This window comes from Sciurus vulgaris, assembly GCF_902686455.1.
Source record: "Sciurus vulgaris genome assembly, chromosome: 19".
Taxonomy (NCBI): Eukaryota; Metazoa; Chordata; class Mammalia; order Rodentia; family Sciuridae; genus Sciurus; species Sciurus vulgaris.
The window spans coordinates 29,813,504-29,838,976 of NC_136480.1; the positions used below are offsets into that span (position 1 = coordinate 29,813,504).

Here is a 25,473-nt window from a genome sequence, read left to right on the forward strand (position 1 = left end):
AATAAACTCATGGTTGTTTCAGATTCCAAAATGTAAGACATTGTGATGTGACTCTTCTACAGCAAATTTTCATTTTTTCAGGAAATAGTAGATTAATAGAAGCATGAATTTCTAAAAATTCAGAAAACTAATTTGGATTTTGACAGTGATTACTATGGTGTAAAAAGGTATAAATCCCAAATTTTTTGGTGTTATAGCAAAGAAAGAGAGAACATTATGCCAAATAACATTAACTATTAGAAAGTGAGTCCAGAATGCTCCTAAACTGCCAATCCACCCCACTTGGTCTAAACCTAACTCTTTCTTTATGCATAAAAATCTGGTTTTCCTTTCTGTCAATTGGATTTTAATTTACTAGAAAACTAATTTAACATTGATCCTAATCCATTTTAAGTCAAAGAAAATGCTCTAATGTTTAAAATTTAATTAGTGATGGAAATTAACTACTCAAGTGTTATGATAGATGTATTTCAAGTACTGTGTAAAAAAAGAAAATCTAGACTCTAAATCCTACAAGGATTCCTTAACTATTTGATATAGTATCATCTTTGTTTTGATTATTCATGATAGTAAATGAGCCAAGGCCATAAAACATTATTATTATTATTATTATTATTATTATTATTATTATTATTATTATTATTTTGAGTGGCACTTTAAGACTTCTTGGGCTTCCCGAATGCATTTGTACATACAAAAGGATTGTTAAACTTAGTATGTGTTAGTTATTAACAATGGATAGGGACACTTGCTTATAACTCAGTTTTACAGAAACATATTTTTACATTCTTCTTTTGTAATCACAGTCTTTAAAGATAATAATTATACTCAGAAAGCAGAGATTAATGTGAAATTTATAAAGATTCTATGACAGAAGAGAGCTTCACAATCCAGTTTTACTAGAAGACACTCCCTTTGCCCACGTTATTTGGTGTATCCCTGAAACATTTGAAAAATGCTTTTCTGTGAATTACTAGGCTGTAGAAAATGAGTACTTTTAGATACATTACAACTTTCTCTAGCAGAGGTTGACATCTTTTTTCCATTAACTGAACGGTTCAATCGAATTTTAAAAGAAGGTTACCAATTTTCATCTCTTGAGCCTCTCTGAGGTTTAGGATGTTCTACATCAGTTTGCCTTTTGAAGTTCCTATCTCTGTAATTCTTCTGCCCACTGAACAAGTTATCTGAAGGTGAGGATGTAGAACATAACCGCTACTCATCTGGGGATCCTTTTTGCCTGTTTGGCTTCACTGGTTCTTTATACCCCTCTTTCTATAGTTATAATGCTATCATCTGGTCTTGTTCCTCTTGTTTATGTCTCTCAAAAAGTGAATGCTCCAAGTCTATCACTTTTGGGGGCTGGGGAGATATCTCAGTCAGTAGAGTGCTTGCCTTACAAGCACAAGGACCTGGGTTTGATCCCCAGCACTGCAAAAAAGAAAAAAATTAAAAAATTTTAAAAAATTTAAAAAAAAAAATTAAAAATTCTATCAGCTTTGGGGTAAAATTCATTTGTTTCCTCTTGATCTGAAGAAGATAATGGGAACATTTTCTTTGATTTTAAAGAAAAGCATGGATTCCTGACTGCTTCAACTGAAGATTCCTGGCTTTTTCTTTTTGAAATAACTTTACTCATCAGTTGGCTAGACTCTTCATTTTCTGTCTCAACTGGGTTGCCTCCAAGTACTTGCATTTTATCTGAGGAAGTACACCCATTCTCTGTCTTGCCACAAGGATTAATTATAGTTTCTTTAGGCTAGGGAACTATGGTTTTAGGTCCTTCATAGTTTATGACACGTAAATTTTGATCATGATAGTTGGATTGTGTTTTGGCTTTTCCTTCAAGGCACTGTTCTGCATCATAGACACGTAACCATGGCATAGGTGACTCTACTGAAGACTTTGCACCTTGTTCTTGAATTTCAAGGCATATTTGAGGAGAAAGTGTTGGCATTTTTTAAAAATTTCTTTGTCTTACCATTTAGGGCTCTTCATATCACTACTGTGAATTTCTTCTGAATATCTCCAATGTCTCTTTGTTTGTCCTTATTTTTCTTTTGTGAGTTGCTTGTGAGAGGATCAGGTTTTCTGGAATTCAAAGGCAAAGCCAAGGTTCTTCCCTCATACAGATTATTAATATTAATGCTTAGTTTTCTTATCCATTCTTCATCATTTTTTAGTTGTTCTTCCACTTCACTTTCCCTTTTCTCTGCCTGTTGTTTTTCCTCTTATTCCTCCTCTGCCAATAATCTCTGTATATATTCATCACTGGCTTTGCTTTCTTCTTCCTCACTGGCTGGTCACTCTGCCTCAATATTGCTTATCTCTTCTTCATATTCTCTTCTTAATTCCCCAGGTTTACCTAGCAGATGAATGGGCCCATCCTTGCTCAGAGACTCTAAGCTTGCATTCCTTTGGATAGTGTTTCTGAATTATTTCCCATAGTTCCATATTGATAAGAGAATTTCTTCAGGTATGGTACCGAGTCCTTGAAGAGACCCGGCAGTGACAGAAGGGACAGCACAAACTTGCCTTTTTGACAGTCCACTGGAAGCACAGATTACAGAGCGTGTGGTTACAAGGAAGGGCAACAGGCTCGATTAGGATTTCCACACAGATCTGGCACCTGCATTGTGACAGGAAAAGGATGGCTTCTTTGGGTAGAGACATTTTAATATGCTCAGGAGGCCTATTCAACATCAGCACCAGGTCCCAATGCTCCGAGTGCGTCTCTGGCGACTGCTGAGAGAATGCTGCTCCCGCCAGGACACCGGGTTCAGACCACAGGACTTCCATTTCACCATTGCTGTGGGGGCAGCTCATGAGCCCCCTGCATTCCAGCTTTAGGGGGCCTGGTGCAGTGTCCTAGGGCCCCGTGACTGACGGGCCCCTCACAGCTCTTCAGTCAACCACAAACAAGGGGGTATGCATTTTTATCTGGAGAGTAGAGACTGTCTTTTGGCTTCCTCATTGCAATGTGAGCTGTTTCCCTCTGCCACACTCTTCCACTGTGATGTTCAGGCTCAACTCAATCCCTGAGAAATGGAGGTGACAGAATGTGTGAACTTGAATAGTAGGTCTAACAATGAGTACTGTCTTTTCTTGATTAATAAACTTCTGTAGACTAAGACCTCTGAAATCATCAGCCCTTAAATAAACATTTCCTCCTCTACAATTTTTACAGTCAGGTCTTTAGTTACAGCAGCAAAATAACAGACTAAAATAATCATATATATCGTAGTACTTGGCAAATCCTAGAATTGCTCACATAAGATTCATTGTCTACTATGTAATTATTACTATGGAGGTAGCAACAAAATTACATATATATTTTCTGAAAAATATAAGTGCTTTTGCTTTTGAATATTATAAACACCCTACACATTTGTTTCCTCTGTACACATAAACATTGAGCTTGGGCAGGCATGCTTATGCACACTCTATTCCCATCTACTCAGGAGATTAACAAAGGAGAGTTAAAAGATTAACATTAGCCTTCACAATTTAGTGAGACCCAGTCTCAGAATAAAAAACAAAACAATAAGGAATGCTGTTGATGTAGCTCAGTCATAAATCAGTCAGTTTTCCCTGGGTTCAATATCTACTACAAAAGAACATAAGCAAAACCCACTGAATTGGAATATTTTTACTCACATCACAGTGGATATTTTCTCAATGAAACTGTATCAATAAAATTATATACAGGAAAGACCTGAGCTCCATAACTTCCAGCTAAAATTACTCTTGAGCCTACAAAATGATTATTTGTGTTCTGATGCATGTAGAGGCAGAGTTTGAAGAGATAGATTTGAATTGTAGGTAATCACTCCTGAGAAAGAAGCTCAGAGAAGAAGAAGAAAGCAGATGTAGCTGGTTTTCAGGTGTGTTTCAGGTTTGGGGCTGCATTTTCCTTCCGAAATGTTATGTATTTTAAATTTGCAAACTTCCTTCCCTACTGTTTATTTTGGTAACATGTCTTAAACTACTTTATTTTCTTTATGGAATAGTTAATTTGTAGCCCTTTATAATAGAAGCATCTCCTCAATGTGCATACTTCAGTTTTATTCATGTGATGGATTCATGACCTGTAGTGCTGAACACATTTTCTTTTAGATATTTAAAAGTGTTAGTACCATAGACTTGCATTTACTATTGTTGAGTCATTAGATATTGCTAAGGAAGTAAACCATGATTTTTTTCTTAGATTCCATCTGGGTGCTCCATCAACATTAAGAATTAACAAAATGCACATTGAAAGAGGATTCCATTCATTGCCTATGGTAACATAAAATTTTGAAAGAGAATAATTAGGAGAGAATTACACTCCATTGCATTCTGGGAGGCCAAATCTTTCTTTCTAGGCCCCTTTTCATCCACATGAGTCTTGGCAAGTCCTATTTTGTCCTCCCTGCCTAGAGGAGTCAGGATGGAACCACCTCATTTGGCAAATTATCCCAAATTCATAGCATTGAATCATGGTTCTTATCAGAGCAGGCATGGGCTCTGAAGTCTCTGCAAATCCCCATCCATCCACTATTCAGCTGCTGTCTCAAGGAAGCTCCCTCTTCTACACTGCCACAGCTGCCCAGTCTCACTAGAGGAAGATTTCCAACAGATTTCAACCAGAAAGATGTCCTGCAGCTCTGTACATGTCCAAAGACTTTGAGTAGATAAACCAGCTCACCTCAGAAACAAGATGGGTCCTGTCTGTCATGCTGTCCTGAACAAAATTGGGCTGCCCTGTCCACCACTCTCCCAAACTGCCCACCATGTGCTTAATGGGGCTGTTCCACATGGATGACAGGTTAGGCATGTCCTTATCTTTGTGCTTCCACTGGATCAGGCATGATGAAGTTTGGACTGCTGTGTGGGCATGCAGTCTCTCAGGGCCATAGGAGTTTATTGCTCCCCAGGCATGTCCTGCCACCTGGGCCTCTAACTCCTCTAAATTTCCAGCACCCTGTGCCAAGCCCTCACTTGGTGCCACCACCTCTTTTTCCTCTGTCCATCTGCCTTGGAGAAGCCCTGTCCAAGTGTGACATGGGAAGATTTCTAACATTGTCATTGGGTTCAACCCATCACTTCCTTTACTATGACAAACATGATGTGCACCATATTAACCTAGAGAATCAGCCTGAGGTGACTGGGAGAAAAAGTTGACAGAGTGAGGAAGGAACAGATTCCAGGTGGGAACCCATGCTCTGAGAGTCCATCTTTCTTCAATTTTTGCATCAAAGTCTGTAGACATGACCCTTACATCTCCCATGGGGGCAAAATTCTTTGAGGCCAATTCAGTGATCTTTTCCTCAGTTGTACATGCTCAGAATGGATGACATTAATCTTGAATCTTTTGGCATCCCTTCCATTAAATCAGAGTTGCTTTCTCAGTGTTCATATTATAAAGATGTTTATTGTACTAAAGCAAACCATGAAATAAAGAGACCACTCTCTAGAATATTAAAGTGCCTATTCAACTACCTTTTAGCACTTCTATAGTGTGGAGAACATGCACATATCAAAGTTCCAGTACAACATTTATCATAAGAAGGTTGACATTATATTATACTCTACTTTTTATTTCATTTTGCTTCCTGGAGGCCACTTGTATCAAAACCATGATGCTGTTTTTTTATGGGCATTGACACTTTATATAAAATTCTTCCCAATAATGATAATAAATTTGTCTTAATTATTAAGTATCTCCTTAGAAAATTTTAAATATTTTTATGTAAACTGCCTTTTTTACACAGAGATTGTTTTCTTTTTTTTAATTTCTCTTTACTTGTAACTTGCTTTGGAGAACAAAAACTCTCATGTTTGTTTACTCCATATTGGCTTTGTAACTAGAGATTTGAAGGAAACCATAGCTCTGTATATTTTCATTTTATTTTACCTCAATTTCAAAGGTATACACATTCTCATCTCCTTATATATTCAGTAAAAGAAACAGTTTTAAAAAGCCTATTTCTTAGTGCATTAAAATTTGAAAATACAGTTCATCAATGATAAGTGAAAAATATCAAGGAAAATAAAAGACAAATTTTAACTCTTTTTATTCTGCTCTTCAATATTATATCTCAGTAGTATCATAAAAAGCATCAATCAAAACCTGAATTATAATTTTAAATAATTGGATATTTTTTACTTTGATTTACATGAAAGGTTGTCTTTTTTTTTTTTTTTGATGCTTTTAATATCATTATTTGTGTTACACGATACACAACCAAGGATGATGGTCAATACTGCAATGGAAATGTTAAAAAAAATATTATACACCGCTCATGTCTTCCACACACCTTCCTGGAAATAAATTAGTGAGCACGGAGAAACCTGGCTGGGTGGAAGCCACAGCCAAGGGTAGGGGGAGTGTTAAGGCAGTATCTACAAGGGGGCAGGAGGCAGGGGCAAGCTAAGGCCTTGGTTCTTCCCCTCCAACCTCAGGGAAGGAGGAGAACCATGCACTTTCCTTAGATATAGAAGCTGCTGGCTGCCAGCTTCCTAGCTCTCCCTGCCACATGTACACTGCCTCAGTTGGAAGTCCTTGCCTGCCAGAAAATTAGTATGTCCTGTGGGAAGGGAGCTTTCCTCTGGTTCCTCAGGGCCATAGAGATTGAACAATGGGCCAGAGTCACTCCATAAGTCAGCAGCAAAGGCAGCAGTCTAAAAAAGAGGAGATACCCATGTTCTAGAAAGGTAAGTCAAGGAGCCCAGGGTGGTGGTGGTAGTGGGAGGCCTGGCTCTGGAGCCCAGATGACAGGGGATGGAGATGCTGATCAGGGTGGGAGAAAGGCTTGAGATAGAGGCCAGTATGGGCTCTGTGGGCTCTGCAAATACCTGTTCTGTCCTCCCTTTGGCATTTCTTCATTATGTAACTAGAGATATAAGGGCAGATTGGAGGTGAGGAGAGCACAGAGTTGCACCCAAACACTTTGAAGTTGGCAGCTCCTGGGTGTGATGCAGGGAAAGGTGCTACCTTTCCTAAGCCAGCAGCCTCACTCTCTTCTCTCACCACCTGCCCCTTCTAGCTCCCATGTCCCAGGACTGATGTCCAGAGGGCAGCATGTGAGTGGTATCCATGAGAGTGGATACACCAGCATGTGTGGGCAGATGTGTCAGCATGGAGGACTGGGAAATGTACTCCTTGACCCTGTGGGAAATTTGGGGGGCAAGGTTCAAGCAGTCTGAGGCCATCTGTGCTTTCATTTTTCTTTACATGGGGGAAGTTCCATATTGCCCAGCCCAGGGGAGAGCCCTGTTTACCTCCTATCTCTCTCTCTTTTTTTATTTTTTGGCAGAGCTGGGGACTGAACCCAAGGCCTCATTCATGCTAGGCAAGCATTCTACCACTGAGCTACATCCCCAGTTCCAACCTTTCTCTTGATTTTCATCCTCAACTGTCCTGCCTCCAACCCCCAAACCAGCAACAGCAGCAGAAGCAGCAATACACATTCTGACCCAGACTATCCCAAACAGTTACACACAAAATAGACACCTTCACACATAAACACATTTGCACTCTCTCTCTCTCTCTCTCTCTCTCTCTCTCTCTCTCTCTCTGCGGGGAGGGAGCTTTCCTCTGATTCCTCAGGGCCACAGAGATTGAACAATGAGCCAGAGTCACACAGTAAGTCAGCAGCAAAGGCAGCAGTCTAAAAAAGAGGAGATACCCATGTTCTAGAAAGGTAAGTCAAGGAGCCCAGGGTGGTGGTGGTAGTGGGAGGCCTGGCTCACACACATACACACACACATCCCTTTCCAAACAGATTCACATGTACTTTGCCTTCCCCATTCTATACAGATACACTTAGAGAACCCCATAAGTATAGTCAAAAACATATAGAGATCTCCACATACTCTTCCACAGAAATTCCTATGAAGAAATTCCTTCAGTTGTGAAAATGCCTTAGGAATAATTGCAGCTGCTGTTTATTTTTGATTTGGGGAAACTGAAGCCCAGAGAAAACATGTGACTCACTGTAAGAGAGTGCATGAAGAGTGCCAGAACCCAGGCTTCTGACTCCCAGGCCAGACTCTCAGGAACAGACTCCTGGAGTGGCAGGTCCTGCATGAGATGTGTGTGCGCACGCGCGCACACACACACACACACACACTCTCTCTCTCTCACTCACTCTGCCAAGCACTCCCTACTATGTAAATGCAGCTGCTAAGCTGCTATATCCTCCTAAGCTTCTCCTTGAAGGGTTTTACTAGGAACCAGACTCTCAGACCTTGGGCTGGGGTGAGTTGGGAATGGGACACTGGCGGCCAGCCTTACCCTGCTTCCAACCTGGAACCAGCGTGTTGAGATGGGGGGAACAGGAAAAGCAGAGAGATAGATGTCTTGGTCAGGGGCAGTGAGGACAGGTCATACCACCTTCTACCATGCCTAGAGAACAGGGGTGAATGGGAGGAAGAGGAGGAAGAAGGCAGTGATCTGATGGGAGGGGCACAATATCCCATTGGACAGCTTTGCCAGGTTTCCCATCTGGAGAGGAAGGGAAAACACAAATAGGTACATGGTCTGGCAGGAGGCATAAGGACAGGACTCCCAGGTGTTGGGACCCATCCCCACTGCCTTGGCCTTTCTTCCAACCTGTTTGCTGGTCAGGCTGGGTCTGGGGGATTCATGGCTTTGCTGAGGTGGGGTCAAGCGCTGGCTTTGTGATCCCTCTCCCAGCTCATACTGCTGGCCTCCCTGTCTTCCAGGTCTCCCCACCTCCAGACTGCGGCCTTGGGGAGGAGAACAGGGTGCTAGGTGAGGTCCCTCAAGCAACTGAACAAGAAACCCCCACCCTCTCGAGCCCCTGGGGTATAGAGAGACCCGGTTTTGGTTTCTCCGGCTCCATGAACACACAGAGGTACACGTCCTACCATAGGAGGAAGCAATGACTGTTACGAGGTTGGCGACTGTAAGGGGCACAGGGCCAGGGGCACAGGGCCAGGGGTAGGAGGACGAGCTAGGGCGGGATCAGCCCCTGCCCAGTCCAACCTGGCCCTCGTTGGCGCCTCCCCTTGCAGCTGCAGCAGCCCCGCCCGCTACTGAATGTGGCAGGCGGTGGAGGACGTGGCCTGGCAGCACATGCAGGTGGGGTTCACGGACTTCGGGGGGATGAGGTCTAGGTCTTCGTCATCGGGGATCTCATCTAACCGATAGCCGTCCTTCAGCAGCTGGATGTTCAAATCTTGGTTGATCTGCTCAGCAGAGGAATAACCAGACGAGGAGTATCTGGACATGTCAAAGTCATCATCGCTGTCTGTGTCTAGAGCTACCAGTGGCTTCTCATCTGGGCTCTGGTCAAGGAGGAGTAGCCTTTATTGGGGACGACCAGCCTCGTTCGGGCCATGACATTGTTCTTCTTGGGTTGTTGGTTGACGGGGCTGCCCATGCTGCCATTCTTCAGAGAGCCCTTCCGGGCCAGCTCCCGCTGCTTCTCTGTATCCAGTGTTTGATGGGACTTCTAAGTCCTCTCCCTGCGGTATCATGATTTTACTCCTGAAGTTATCTCCTAGAATTCCTGGAGCCTTCTTGGCCTCAGATATGCCTCCCAGCTTCACTTGGAGCGGGGATGGTTTGTAATTTATGGCTACTGACTCACCCTCCTGGGCGTCACAGTCTCCGTCTGAGATGGAGGCGGCGGCTGGGTCCTTCTCCAAGTGCTGCCTTCAGTGTGAGGCAATTGACCAGGACTTCTATACTTCTATCCTTTGGGGACATATTAAGATCTTTAGGGGCTAAAGCTGGGTGAAAGTGAACATGATGTTCAGTGCTGGAGCTGAGGACCACACTGACTTCCTCTCATCCAGCGGCAGGTGAGTGACAGAAGCATAGGCCAGAGGGCATGGCTGAAAGAGACCGGTGGATGGTTGGAGGAGGTTGATCTCTTCTCAGGCCTCTTCAACTTCTGGGTCCAGACCCTTGCCACATTCTGGTGCTTATATTTCTCAAAATCTTGGACAAAACTCACAACTGGTTGAGTCTTGTCAGTCTGGGTTCTGGACCCAATATCTCCCTTGACACACAGAATGACTCTCCCTTTTGCTTTGTGGGTCACAGTTTCTCCAGTGAAATGGGGGTGACTGCTGATGAGACTGCCTGTTCTCTGTTTTTATAGGAGTCAGTTGAGGCCAATATGAGATTTTCTCTTCTTCATGGACAAGGTGGTGATAACTTTAGAACCAGGACCTGGTGGATCAGCTCCAGCATTCTGCAAAGCCTAGATTGGTTGTCACCTTTTTGGCACTTAAAATGCTTTCTCTTCCTGGAAACACTGTGACCATTTGTTTGGAAGATAGGACAAATTCCTCAACTCAGGGACATCCACTGCAGCAGCTATGGCTTGGCGGAAGCCAGCGGCTGCATCTCCGAGTGTGCGGTGGGCACCTGGAACCGGTCGATCTCCTCCATATGGTGCCGGCGGGCGAGCGGGCCAGGGGCCGGGCGCGGCCAGGGATGCCGACAGGACCGCGCAGGGCGGCGGCCCCAGGAGCCCGGCGGGTGGTGCAGACTAGGCCGCCCCTGACGAGTCGGGCGGGTAGGCGGCCAGGTAGATAGAAGGGTGGACAGTGGGCGAGAGGTTCGTGGGCAGGCTAAGGCCGGCGTGGTTCCGTGGGCTTGCCTAGCGCTACCGCGCTGTGGCCCCACGGAGCCGCAGGTCTTGCCTCACCTCCTCCTCCGCCGCCGCCTCCTGTCAGCAGTTCAGCCGGTTGTCTTGTTTTTGTGCATAAAATCTTGCTCTTTTCACATATGTACTAAAATGCAAAATTTAATCATTATGATTTTATTGCCTTTTTAATGTTTGCATTGCTCTTCTCAGTTATAATAACTGTCAATAACTGCTGTGAAAATTCTTTTAATTTCAGACTTTATTTTGACATTTATGTTCCTTTTTATGATTTGTAGGCCATTTAGACTTGCAAACAAACCCAGGAAGAGCTAATTGGATGTTTGACATGTCCTCAAAGATTATAAAAAAAAGAAAAGTATTATCACTCTCAAAAGATTATTTTGGGTGTATGCCTTAAGATATGAGAAACTCTTGGAGTGATAGATATATATTTGTAATGATCAAAAAGGATTCTTGTTGCTATTTGCTATTATAACAGAATGCATAAATTGGTTAAAATATTTCAATTCAGATTCATGAATGAACTCTTCTTTAGTGTTCTACCTCATTGTTATTCTTGAACCAGTGCTACTGTCATCAATGGAGAGCTTGCTACATATTCAGAAACCCATATCCTGTCCCAGGACTAGTGACTCCATCTACGCATTAGCAACACATCCAATCCATGTTTGTGCTCATTACAATTTGGGAAGCAATCATCTAACTCAGTGTAACTTTCTCATCTGAGAAATATACAAAATATGCAAATATATTCTTTTACTTTAATTTTACATTTTATTTCACAAAAGTGTGGGATATACACTTCTTTTGGACTTCTGTTTTCCTCTTTCCTCAGAGATACATAATACTTTAGATAAGCAAGCTTGTAAAAAAATTATCCTATTGAATCATCTTTGTCAGAACCAGTTCTCTTACCTCTCATTGGGTTAAGTTAAAACCTCTGTGAATGATCATGTGGTCAAAGTGTCATTTAGACATTTATTCTTATTCCAGGAACCCTTGACATTCATGGATGTGGCCATTGATTTCTCCCAAGAGGAATGGGAATGCCTGGACCCAGCTCAGCAGAAATTATACAGAGATATGATGTTGGAGAACTAGAGAAACCTGGTCTTTCTGGGTGAGTGAGCTTCCCTTCAGAATCTTGATTCACTATCAGTATTGAATGTTCTTCCTTTTTAGAGTATCTCTTGGTAGTTCCCACTGTGCACAAATGAGTTTCAGATACTTTCATGGGAATATATTGGGAAATTATAGATATAGACAGGAAAATATTAATTATATTTCTTTTATGCTTAACCTCATTCTTTCTTCATACGATGTACACCCCTAACTTCAGATTTGTCAAAAAAAATCAACAGGATTATATATTTTGACCAACCCCTTAAAGTCCAATGTATTTCTTTAACTTTGATTCATTCCCTTTATTGTTGATAGTTGGAAATTTGCTCAGGATTTGAAGAGTGAAATGTTTTTTATATATTCTAATAAGTGTGTCAAGAAACAATATTTGGAGAAATAATTTTCCAGAATCTGGCCTTACTCTAATAAACACAGTAGTAGGACATAAACATCAGTAATTACAAGAGGATTCCCAACAGTCATTCCATTTTCCAGTAAACAATCCTCACTGTCTCCAAGCCATTCCTAGTCACCTTTATGGACCAAAGGAAAGATCCATGGAATCTAAAGAGACAAGGGACACTAGATGTTTTAATGAGTTTTTTTTTTTTTTTTTTTTTTTTTTTTTTTGCTGCTGTAACCAAGAGATCTGACAAGATAATTCTAAGGAAGAAATGTTTACTTGTGGCTATGATTTCAAAGGTCCTTGACCATAAACTGCCAGAATCCTTTAGTCATGTTTTGTGTTCTGATTGGTGTATAATAATAATCCATTTATATTTAGATAAATTACTAAAAATAATGAACTTATTACTGTTAATTTGTAAGTTGTTTTCTCTAGTTTTTATAATTGTTTTCCCTACTTTTTTATTTGAGTTAATCTTTGGTTCATAGATTTTTATTGTGACATGCTTTAAAGTCTGCCCATATTCTCTTTATATATTTTATGGTTATTATGCCATTAAATTGGGATTATATGCAGCAGTTTAAGTTTAAGCTACATTATGTATTGATATTAAATTTACTTAAATTTCATATAAAAATCAACATCTTTGCATGTCTTCTTAAAATCATTATTGATTTCACAGCTACTTTATATTGTACACTAATTAACAGGTTTATGAGAGCCTCAACTTTGTCTTTGAAATTCTATAGCAAAATTGTGTTATGTATCATCATTACAGTGTAGTAGAATTCATATTTGTGTGTATTTTTTCTTTTACCAGAAAATTTTGAGATTTCAAATGATTTATTTTGTGAAGATTTATTTTACATTCAATAGAAAGGATTCTCTATGGAATTTCTCATAGGAGAAGTCTAGAAATCAGAAACTTTTTTAGCATTTGTGTATCTTGATATGCTTTCTTTTTCTTTACTATTGAAAAATACTGGTTTTGGATACAGTATTTATGGATGTTAGTTTTTTTTCTTTTTCTTTTTTTCATTCATTGGATTATATATTCCAATTCTTTTCTGGAAGTCTTCCAGTAAAAAATCAACTAATAATTATATAGATGTCCTTGTAAGTGATACATCTGTTATCTTTTGATCCTCTCAAAATTTGTATGTGAATTTTGAAACGTTGATTATATGTGCTTTATTTTCAAAGTTTTTGTGCTTATCCTTGCTTCTTACTGTTTGATAGCTTTCCTTCCTCACATTTTAAATTTCTCTGACCTCATTTCTTAAGGAATATTATGTACATAATTTCTGCTGATTTCTATTAGCAAAGTTTTTCTCTGTTTCATTTACTTTCTTTTTAGTTTATATTTTTAATTTTTATTAATTTAAAAAAAATTTACAGACTGCATTTTGATTCATTGTGCACAAATGGGGTACATCTTTTTCTGTTTGTGCTCAATGTAGATTTATACCATTCATGTAATCCTATGCATATGTGCATAGGGTTGTGATGTCTGTCTCATTCCACCATTTTTATATCCCTCCCTCTCATTTCCTTCTGCATAATCTAATGTTCCTCCATTCTTTTCTCACCCTCCACCTCCCCACCCTCATTATATATCATAATCCCTTATCAGGGAATACATTCAGCCTTTGGTTTTTTTGTTTTTTTTTTTTTTTTGGTATTGGCTTATGTCACTTAGCATGATATGCCCCATTTCCACCCATTTATCTACAAATGAAATAATATTATTCTTCTTTATGGCTGAATAATATTCCATTGTCTATATATATTGCAGTTTCTTTATCCATTCATCTGTTGAAGGGCATCTAGGTTATTTTGACAATCAAAATATTGGGAATTAAGCTGCTGCAAATATTTATGTAGCTGTGTTACTGTAGTATGCTCATTTTAAATCCTCTGGGTATAAACCAAGGAGTGGGATAAGTGGATCAAAAGGTATGTCCATTCCAATTTGAAACTCTACCAGCAATGTAAAAGTGTGCTTCTTTCCTCAAATCCAGGGCAACATTTATTATTATTTGTATTTTTTTCTTTCTTTCTTTCTTTTTTTTTTTTTTTTTTTTTTTTTTTTGTTGTGGTGCTGGGGATTGAACCCAGGGCCTTGTGCTTGCAAGGCAAGCACTCTACCAACTGAGCTACATCCCTAGCCCATTATTTGTATTTTTGATAGTAGTCATTCTAATTGGAGTAGGATGAAATTGTAGAGTTGTTTTAATTTTCATTCACTTTAGTTCTTGAGTAGCACTTTGAATATCACAAAAATGGTTATTTAGTCTTGTTTAGTAAATTCATAACTTTCACATTCTTATTATCTTTTCCTCATTGTTTTATATTGTACAATTCTTCCACTGTAAATGCACATATTTCTTCTTAAGCAATAATTCTTTTAACTCATGATGAATCATCTCTGCCACTGTTATCCAAAATTTACCTGTTATCTCCAGCTCTCTGTGGAGACAAAAACTAATTTGCATAAATTTGTCAAGAAAATCATAGCTGTTTGTTTCACACTTCCCTTTTGCTCATGGGAGAATAAAGGGGTTCAAAGTTTTTTCTTATTGCACAATGTCCCACTGTGGTTTGGGAATGACTCTGTTGAACAAAATAACACATTTTCCTTTTTCTACTACATGACTCTATTGTGCTCATCTGAGGTTCTGTAAAATCAAAGATAGTTTGGAAGTTCTCACAAGTCAATCTTTTCAGTGCATTTTTATGAGGTATATTTTTTATTTTTCATTTGTTCCTAGCAATATATGACATTCAATTCCATTTTGATAAAATTTAACAAGCATGGTTTATATGTTATTCTAATTAGGACCAATTCTTGTGGGTGGTCATACTGGTGAAATTCACTTATGGATTGTCATATGTGTACATAGAAAAATTAAGTTAGATTTATTCTACTGTCTTTTCCATTCCTAAACTCCATATGCCATGATTTCTTTATTCATTCATTTGTTGATGTGCTTCTAGGTTTGTTCCATACCTTACTTACTGTGAATTGTGCTTTTTTAAACATTAATGTGGTTGTCATTGCAGTATGCTCATTTTAAATAGTTTGGATATGTTGAAGTAGCATAACTGGGTCAAACAGTGGTTCCATTCCTAGTTTGTTTTTATCAGGAATTGAACCCAGAGGTGCTTAACCACTGAATTGCATCTCCAGCCCTTTTAATGTTTTATTTAGTGACAGGATCTCATGGAGTTGCTAAGGGCCTCAGTATGTTCCTGAGACTGGTTTTGAACTCATGAACTTCCTGCCTCAGACTCCAATGCTCATCCCTCATTTTTGAGGAATCTCCATTCTGCTTGCTCCAATTCCATCCTACTTTTCCCCTCATCTGTGCCAACATTTGTTGCTACATGTATTCTTGGTAATTCCCATTCTGAGTGGAGTATGGGGGAATCTCAGTATAGATTTATTTTGCATTTCTCTAATTACTAGAGATATTGGCCTTTTTATATATTTGAACATCCTTTCTATTTCCTCTTTTGAGAAGGACATGTTAAGATTTTTTACCCATTTATTTATTATTTCTTTTGGGTATCTTAATCTATCAGTTCATTACAATCTTGGATTTGCTTTACTGTTCCCTTTCTGATGTGCTCATATTGATAATAACTTCTCTTTTTTTGCAAAGTATATTCACAAAGTGTAGCAAGTAAAATAATTTATTCCTTTGATTTATTTCAGTGATGTATTCTCATCAAACCCAAGAATTTTCATCAGAGCTGGGAATACAGTGTTCATTCCATCAGGTGATAAAAGGAAGGTATGGAAACTGTGGCATTGAGAATGTATTCTTAAAAAAAGAATGGAAATGTGTGGAGGAGAGTAATTTTTCAGGACAATTGTCATTGTGAATATAATAGTTGTGAGATAGCTACAAAATAAAGTTTGTTTTATCACAAATTGATATCAAGAATAAATGAAGTCTCAGAAAACACCTCAATTTTGATAATCAGTTTTGAGGAAGGTTTTGAGTGTCTTGAAAATTTATGTCCATTAAATTTTTGATAAGATAACCTTGTGAAATGATGAGGATGTGGGGAAAATGGTACACTCATAGATTGCCGATGGGGCTGCAAATTACTGCAGCCACTCTGGAAAGCAGTGTGGAGATTCCCTAGAAATCTTGGAATGAAATTACCATTTGACTCAGCTATCTACTCCTTGGCCTATACCCAAAGGACTTAAAATCAGCATATTATAGAGATACAGCCACATCAATGTTCATAGCTGCTCAATTCACAATAGCCAGATAGTAGAACCAACCTAGATGTCCTTCAATTGTTGAATGGACAAAGAAACTGAGATATATAAATACAATGGAATATTACACAGCCATAAAGAATAATAAAATTATGGCATTACAGGCAAATGGATAAAATTGGAGAATATCATACTAAGTGAGATGAGCCAATCTCAAAAATCCAAAGGACAAATGCTCTCCCTGAACAGTAGATGATGACACATAGTGGGGTGTGGGAAGGAGGTAAGAATGGAGGAAAGAGGAAATTTATAGAGGGGTGAGAGGGGTGGGAGGGGTGGGGAGAAGGGAAAAATTATGGAATGAATCAAACACTATTATCCTGTGTTAAAGTATGACTACACAAATGGTATGTTTTTACTTCATGTAGAGAAACAGTATGTATCCCATTTGTGTACAATTAAAAGGAGTTTAAAAAAATAAAAATAAAAAAATAAAAAAGTGAAATGAAATTTGGAAAATATGAAATAAAATCTATTGTATGATTCAGTTCATAACAATGAACATTTTAAATGTAGAATTTGTTTAAATTTTTACTCAAATACTTTTGTAGACAATAGATGTAGTAATATAAATCTATATTACTGAATATAAAATAAATTACTAAGTATGATCAGTTTTTTTTAACATAATGAAGCATTAGTTGTTCTACATTCAACAAACAGTTCTTCCTTGCGTCAAAATGTAACATTTTAATGAATGTAGGAAGATCTGTACTTATACCATATTACTTGAGAAACAATCAGATGTAGCTATTTGGTGATAATTCTACATTTATCGTAAAGCTTTCAAGACCTTTTAGCTAGTTCAGTACCCTAAATAAATATGAATGCATTTGTATTGGTGAAAAATATAAGAAATGCAGTGAAACTCACAGATATTTAATATTTTTTAAATTCTAGAAAATATCATTGTGAACATTTTACAAAGAAGCTTTACAAAGGCAACAAATGCAAACAAGTATTTCATCAGTGCTCAGAATTTATCATTCCAAGCATCCATATTCAAGGAAAGGATTGCAAATATCAACAATGTGGAAAAACTTTAAATAAAATCACAAGATTTAATCAGTGCAAGAAAATTTATGTTGGAAAAATGCCATACAGATTTAAGAAATGTGTTCAAGCATTTAAGGAATTCTCAACCCTTTATCACAGTAGTGATAAACCCTACAGATGTGAAGATTGTGGTAAAGGTTTTAATCAAAGGTCATGCCTCACTAATCACAAGAAGAATCATGCTGGAGACAAGCCCTATACTTGTAAAGAATGTGGAAAGGCATTTATTTCCACCTCAAATCTTACTAGACATCAGAGGATTCATAGTGATGAGAGACCATACAAATGTATAGAATGTGAAAAAGATTTTAAATATATCTCAGGCCTTACTCAACACCAGAGGATTCATACTGGAGAGAAGCCCTACAAATGTACAGAATGTGGGAAAGCATTTACACGATTTTCAAACTTCACTGAACACCAGAGTGTTCATAGTGATGAACGACCATATGAATGTAAGAAATGTGGCAAAGGCTTTAAGTATAATAAAGCCCTTATTCAACACCAGAATATTCATACTGGAGAGAAACTGTACAAATGTACAGAATGTGGGAAAGCATTTATTGACTTTTCAGACTTGACTCGACACTACAGGATTCATATAGATGAGAGACCATATGAATGTAAGGAATGTGGCAAAGGCTTTAAGTTTAGTGGAGGACTTATTAGACACCAGAGGATTCATAGGGAAGGGACCATACAAATATAATGAATGAGGCAAATATATTAAATTCATCTCAACTGTTACTCAACAGCAGACTATTCATACTGGAGGGAAGCCATATAAATGCAATTAATGTGGAAAAGCATTTATTCAGAGCTCACATCTTATTCAACAACACAGGATTCTCAATGATGAATGTAAAGAGTGTTGCAAAGGCTTTAAGGATTGTCCAACCCTTATTAAACATCTCAAGGTTTACAGTGATGAGAAATCTTAGAAATGTATGGACTGTAGCAAAGATTTTCAACACAACCCTTTCTTACTGCAAGAGAAGTCATATTGCAGAAAATTCCTATGATTGTAAAGAATGAGGCAAAGCTCTTAATAGGAGTTCATTTTTGGTTTTTAACTTGACTTGCTTTCCCCTTTGATTGACTTTTTCTGTAGTGTAGTTTCTCCCTCTGCTAACTCATTGTTTTCATTTCCTCCTTGTGGAATATTTTTCTTACAATGTTCAGTAGTTCATGCTTTCAATTTGTAAATTCTTTTAACTTTTGTTTATTGTAGAAGGATTTTATTTCATCATCAAATCTGAATGTTAGTTTTGCTGGGCATATGATTCTTGATTGGTTTCCATGTAATTTTAGAGTTTGAAATATGTTGTTCCAGAACCACCAAGTCTTTAGTGTCTGGAATGAGAAATCTGCTAATGTTCATATTGGATTCCCTGTATATGTAATCTGATGGTTTTCTCCCACAGACTTTAAAATTCTATCTTTATTTTGAATGCTAGACTTTTTCTTTATAATATGCCTCAGTGTGGGTCTGGTGTAATTTTATACATTTGCTGTCCTGTAAATCTTTTGTAATTGATTTTCCACTTCATTCTTCATGTTTTTGAAATTTTCTGACATTATTTCATTGAGCAGATTTTTCATTGGTTTGGTTTGTAACTCTGTGTCTTTCTCAATCCAAATAATTCTTAAATTTGGCCATTTCATGTTATCTCATAATTCTTGGAGATTCTGTTCATAATTTATTTCAATCTTCTCTTTGTAGTGAAATTTATTTTCAAGATGAAATATTTTGTCTTCATTATCTGAGGTTGTTGGAAAAAAGGTACACTCATACATTGCTGGTGGGGTTGCAAATTAGTGCATCCACTCTGGAAAGCATTGTGGAGATTCCTCAGAAAGCTTGGAATGGAACTACCATTTGACCCAGCTATCCCACTCCTTGGCCTATACCCAAAGGACTTCAAATCAGCATACTGCAGAGATACAGCCACATCAATGTTCATAGCTGCTGAATTCACAATAGCCAGATTGTGGAGCCAACCTAGATATCCTTCAGTTGATAAATGGATAAAGAAACTGATATATATATATATATATATGCACAATGGAATATTACCCAGCCATAAGGAATGATAAAATTATGGCATTTCCAGGCAAATGAATGGAATTGGAGAATATTATGCTAAGTGAGATAAGCCAATCTCAATAAACCAAAGAATGAATGATCTCACTGATAAGCGGATGATGACACATTTGGGGGGTGGGAGGGGTTAGTGTTAGGGTTAGTGTTAGGTTTAGGGTTTGGGATAAGTAGGGTGGTAAGAACGGAGGAAGGAAGGACTGCATAGAGGGAAAAGAGGGGTGGGAGAGGTGGGTGGGAAGGGAAAAATAACAGAATGAATCAAACAACATTATCTTTTTTTTTCTATTTTTCTTTTACTTTTTTTATTGTAAAGAAATGGGATACATGTTGTTTCTCTGTTTGTACATAAGTCAAGGCATACCATTTGTGTAATCATAAATTTACATAGAGTAATGTTGTTTGACTCATCTATTTTTTCCCTCCCCCCCACCCCTCCCACCCTTCTACTCCCTTTTTACAGTTCTTCCTTCCTCCATTCTTGCCCTCTCCCTAACCCTAACTCTAAAACAACATTATCTTAAATAAATTTGTGATTACACAAAAGATATGCCTTTGTTCCATGTACAGAGAAACAACATGTATCCCATGAGTTTACAATAAAAAAAAATAGGAATCTTTTTTTTAATTTAATTTTCTTTTAAACAAATGGGATACATGCTGTTTCTGTTTGTACATGGATTAACAGCATACCATTTGCAGATTCATAAATTTACACAATGATGTTTCATTCATTCCATTATTTTTTCCTTCCCCCCACCCCTCCCAACTCTCTTTTCCCTCTATAGAGTCCCTCCTTCCTCCATTCTTGTCCCACTCCCACCCCACATTAAGTGTCATCATCCGCTTATAAGTGAGATCATTCCTCTTTTGGATTTTTGAGATTGACTTATCTCACTTAACATGATATTCTCCAATTTCATCCATTTGCCTGCAAATGCCATAATTTTATTATTCTTTCTGGATGAGTAATATTTCATTGTATATATATACCACAGTTTATTTATCCTTTCATCAATTGAAGGGCATCTAGGTTGGTTCCATAGTCTGGCTATTGTGAATTGAGCAGCTATGAACATTGATGTGGCTGTATCTCTGTAGTATGCTGATTTTATGTCCTTTGGGTATAGGCCGAGGAATGGGATAGCTGGGTCAAATGGTAGGTTCATTCCAAGTTTTCTAAGGAATCTCCACACTGCTTTCCCGAGTGGCTGCACTAATTTGCAGTCCCACCAGCAATGGATGAGTGTACCTTTTTCCCCACATCCTCGCCAATACCTATTGTTGCTGTATTCTTGATAATTGCCATTCTTTTGAGGTGAGATGGAAGCTTAGTGTAGTTTTGATTTGCATTTCTCTTATTACTAAACATGTTGAACTTTTTTTATATAACTGTTGATTGCTTGGACATCTTCTTCTGTGAAGTGTCTGTTCATTTCCTTAGCCCATTTGTTGATTGGATTATTTGTATTCTTGGTGTAGAGTTTTTTGAGTTCTTTATAGATTCTGCAAATTAGTGCTCTATCTGAAATATGAGTTGCAAAGATATTCTCCCACTCTGTAGGCTCTTTCTTCACATTGCTGATAGTTTCCTTTGCTGAGAGAAAGCTATTTAGTTTGAATCTATTCCAGTTATTGATTCTTGCTTTTATTTCTTGTGCTATGGTATTCCTGTTAAGGAAGTCTGATCCTAAGCCAACAAGGTGAAGATTTGGACCTACTTTTTCTTCTATAAGATGCAGGGTCTCTGGTCTGATTTCAAGGTCCTTGATCCATTTTGAGTTGAGTTTTGTGCAGGGTGAGGGATAGGGATTTATTTTCATTCTGTTGCATATGGATTTCCAGTTTTCCCAGCACTCTTTGTTGAAGGGGCTATCTTTTCTCCATTGCATATTTTTGCACCTTTGTCTAGTATGAGAAAATTGTATTTATTTGGGTTTGTGTCCATATCCTCTATTCTGTACCATTGATCTACCTGTCTATTTTGGTGCCATTACCATGCCGTTTTTGTTACCATTGCTTTGTAGTGTAGTTGAAGTTCTGTATTGCAATACCCCCTGTTTCATTCTTCCTGCTAAGGATTGCTTTAGCTATTCTTGGTTTCTTATTCTTCCAGATGAATTTCATGATTGCTTGCTCTATTTCTGTGAGGTACGTCATTGGGATTTTAATTGGAATTGCATTGAATGTGTATAGCACTTTTGGTAGTATGTCCATTTTGACAATATTAATTCTGCTTATCCAAGAACATGGGAGATCTTTCCATCTTCTAAGGTCTTCCTTAATTTCTTTCTTCAGTGTTTTGTAGTTTTCATTGTAGAGATCTTTTACCTCTTTGGTTAGATTGATGCCCAAGTATTTTATTTTATTTTATTTTATTTTTGAGTCTATTGCAAATGAAGTTGTTTTCCTCATTTCCCTTTCAGCTGTTTCATTGTTTGCATATAAAAATGCTGTAGATTTATGTGTGTTGATTTTATAGCCTGCTGTTTTGCTGAATTCATTGATGAGGTCTAGAAGTTTTCTGGAGGACTATTTTGGATTCTCTAAATATACAATCATGTCATCCGCAAATAGTGACACCTTAAGTTCCTCTTTTCCTGTTCGTATCCCTTTAATTTCTTTAGTCTGCCTAATTGCTGTGGCTAGAGTGTTGAGAACAATGTTGAATAGAAGTGGAGAAAGAGCACTTCCCTGTCTTGTTCCTGTTTTTAAAGGGAATAGTTTCTGTTTTTCTCCATTAAGAATGATGCTGGCCATGGGCTTAGCATAAATAGCCTTTACAATGTTCAGGTATGTTCCTACTATCCCTATTTTTTCTAGTGTTTTGAGCATGAAAGGGTGTTGTACATTGTCAAATGCTTTTTCTGCATCAATTGAAATAATCATATGATTCTTATCCTTAAGTCTATTGACATGATGGATTACGTTTTTTGATTTACGGATGTTAAACCATCCTTGCATTCCAGGAATGAACCCCACTTGATCGTGGTGCACAATTTTCTTAATACGTTTTTGGATACGGTTTGCCAATATTTTGTTAAGGATCTTAGCATCTGTATTCATCAACGACATTGGTCTAAAATTTCTTTCCTTGATGTATATTTTCCTGGTTTGGGTATGAGGGTGATATTAGCTTCATAGAATGAGTTTTGTAGGGTACCTTTCTTTTCTATTTCCTGGAATACTTTGAAAAGTATTGGAATGAGTTCTTCTTTGAAGGTCTTGTAGAACTCAGCTGAGAATCCGTCTGGTCCTAGGCTTTTCTTGGATGGTAGATTTTTAATGCCTTCTTCTATTTCCTTGCTTGATATTGATCTGTTTAATTTGTGTATGTCCTCCTGGTTCAGTTTGGGAAGAGCATAAGCCTCTAGAAATTTGTCAATGTCTTCGGTAGTTTCTATTTTGTTGGAATACAGATTTTCAAAGTAGCTTCTCATTATGTTCTGTATCTCAGTGGTATCTGTCGGGATATTTCCTTTTGCATCATGTATTTTAGTAATTTGAGTCTTCTCTCTCCTTCTATTTGTTAGTGTGGCTAAGGGTTTATCTATTTTGTTTACTTTCTCAAAGAACCAACTTTGAGAAATTTTTATGTCAAATTTTTGAATAGTTTCTTTTGTTTAATTTCATTGATTTCAGCTCTGATTTCAATTATTTCCTGTCTTCTACTACTTTTGCTGTTATTCTGTTCTTCTTTTTCTAGGCCTTTGAGCTGTAATGTTAGGTCATTTAATTGTTGATTTTTCATTCTATTCTGGAATGCGCTCCATGCAATGAATTTTCCTCTTAGTACCGCTTTCATTGTGTCCCAGAGATTTTGATATGTCGTATCATCATTCTTATTGATTTCTAAGAATTTTTTAATCTCCCTCCTGATGGTTTTTGTTATCCATGTTTCATTCAATAGCATATTATTTAGTCTCCAAGTGTTGTAGTAATTTCCTTTTTTTACTTTGTCATTGATTTTTACTCTCAGTCCATTATGATCTCATAGAACACAAGGCAGTATCTCTATTTTTTTGCATTTTCTCAGGGCTGCTTTGTGGCATAACATATGGTCTATAGTCAAGAAGGTTCCATGTGCTGCTGAGAAGAAAGTGAATCCGCTCGTTGATGGATGGAATATTCTATATATGTCTATTAAGTCTAGGTTATTGATTGTGTTATTGAGTTCTATGGTTTCTTTGGTTGGATTTTGTTTGGAAGGTCTATCTAGTGGTTACAGTGGTGCGTTAAAGTCGCCAAGAATTATTGTGTTGTGGTCTATGTGATTCTTGAAATTGAGAAGGATTTGTTTGATGTACAGGGATGCACCATTGTTTGGGACATAAATATTTACTATTGTTATGTCTTCCTGATTTATGGTTCCCTTAAGCAGTATGAAATGTCCTTCTTTATCCCTTCTGACTATCTTTGGCTTGAAGTCCACTTTATCTGATATAAGGATGGAAACCCCCGCTTTTTTACTGGGTCCATGTGCATGGTAGGTTTTTTCCCTCCTTTCACCTTTAGTCTGTGGATGTCTTTTTCTATGAGATGAGTCTCTTGTAGGCAGCATATTGTTGGGTCTTTCTTTTTAATCCATTCTGCCAGTCTATGTCTTTTGATTGATGAGTTTAGGCCATTAACGTTCAGGGTTATTATTGAGAAATGATTTGTATTTCCAGTCATTTGGCTTATTTTTGGTTTTTAAGTTGGTTTCATTTCTCCTTTGAGTGGTTTTACTCTAAGGTAGTTCCTCCCTTTGCTGACTTCCATTGTTGTTTTTCATTTCCTCCTCATGGAATATTTTATTGAGAATATTCTGTAGTGCAGGCTTTCTATTTGTAAATTCTTTTAACTTTTGTTTATCATGGAAGGATTTTATTTTATCTTCAAATCTGAAGGTTAGTTTTGCGGGGTATAGGATTCTTGTTTGGAAAACATGTTGTTTCAGAGCTTGAAGTATATTGTTCCAGGCCCTTCTAGCTTTTAGAGTCTGGGTTGAGAATTGTGCTGCTATCCCTATTGGTCTCCCCCTATATGTAATCTGATGCCTTTTTCTCGCGGCCTTCAAAATCCTATATTTATTTTGAATGTTAGGCATTTTCATTATAATGTGCCTTGGTGTGGATCTGTTGTGATTCCATTTCATTCTTCAGGTTTGGGTAATTTTCTGATATTATTTCATTGAATAGGTTGTTCATTCCTTTGGTTTGTATCTCTGTGCCTTCCTCAATTCCAATAATCCTTAAATTTGTTCTTTTCATGATGTCCCATATTCTTGTAGATTCTGTTCATGATTTCTTACCGTCTTCTCTGTTTGGGCGACTTTATTTTCAAGATGAAATATTTTGTCTTCATTCTGAGGTTCTGTCTTCCAAGTGGTCTAGTGTGTTAGTGATGCTTTCCATTGAGTTTTTAATTTGGGTTATTGTCTCCTTCATTTGAAAGATTTCTGTTTTTTTTTTTTTTGTTGTTGTTGTTTTGTTTTTGGTTTTTTTTTTTTTTTTTTTTTTTTTTGAGAATCTCTATCTCTTTGTTGAAATCATCTTTTGCTTCCTGCAGGTACTCTTTCAGCTTATTGGTATTATCATTGATTGCCTGCATTTGCTCTCTTATCTCATCCTTTGCTTCGCAAATCATCTTAATCATGTATAATCTGAAGTCCTTTTCTGATATTTCTTCTAACATACTGTCATTGGATTCTATTACTATAGAATCTAGATTTGTTTGGATCATTTTCTTCCCTTGTTTTTTCATGTTGTTCATGTATCTTCCCTGTAGCAGTGCAGATCTGGCGTATTGCAGATTTCCCCCTATAGGCTTACAGTGGTCCTATAGGTTTCCTGTCCCGACCTGCAGGACTTCAGTGGGAACC

At 37.8% G+C, this 25,473-nt stretch overlaps 2 protein-coding genes and 1 pseudogene across 6 annotated transcripts in view; 1 reads left to right on the plus strand and 2 right to left on the minus strand.

Annotated features, from left to right (window-relative positions):
- The window catches only part of LOC306650410 (zinc finger protein 680-like), a 492,831-nt gene that overhangs the window by 447,843 nt on the left and 19,515 nt on the right, over positions 1-25,473 (plus strand). For 2 of the 4 annotated variants that reach the window (XM_079122450.1, XM_079122451.1), the window contains 2 exons: positions 15,875-15,953; positions 17,354-18,352. In XM_079122450.1, the coding sequence (XP_078978576.1) occupies positions 15,875-15,953; positions 17,354-18,218 (944 nt within the window). In that variant the 3' untranslated portion in view covers positions 18,219-18,352. Of the gene's footprint in view, positions 1-11,621; positions 11,749-15,874; positions 15,954-17,353; positions 18,353-25,473 lie in introns of those variants that run through there. The other 2 variants (XM_079122452.1, XM_079122453.1) reach the window with 2 other exon arrangements.
- Positions 1,995-2,703, minus strand: LOC306650445 (E3 ubiquitin-protein ligase RNF168-like; annotated as a pseudogene). Its single transcript has one exon. The product of its transcript is annotated as an E3 ubiquitin-protein ligase RNF168-like (transcript).
- LOC306650393 (protein FAM219A-like) lies at positions 6,181-10,657 on the minus strand. Its single transcript, XM_079122397.1, is given in 4 exon segments — positions 6,181-9,305; positions 9,308-9,436; positions 9,600-9,648; positions 10,352-10,657. Coding segments are annotated over 4 exon segments (501 nt in total). The 5' UTR covers positions 10,409-10,657; the 3' UTR covers positions 6,181-9,039.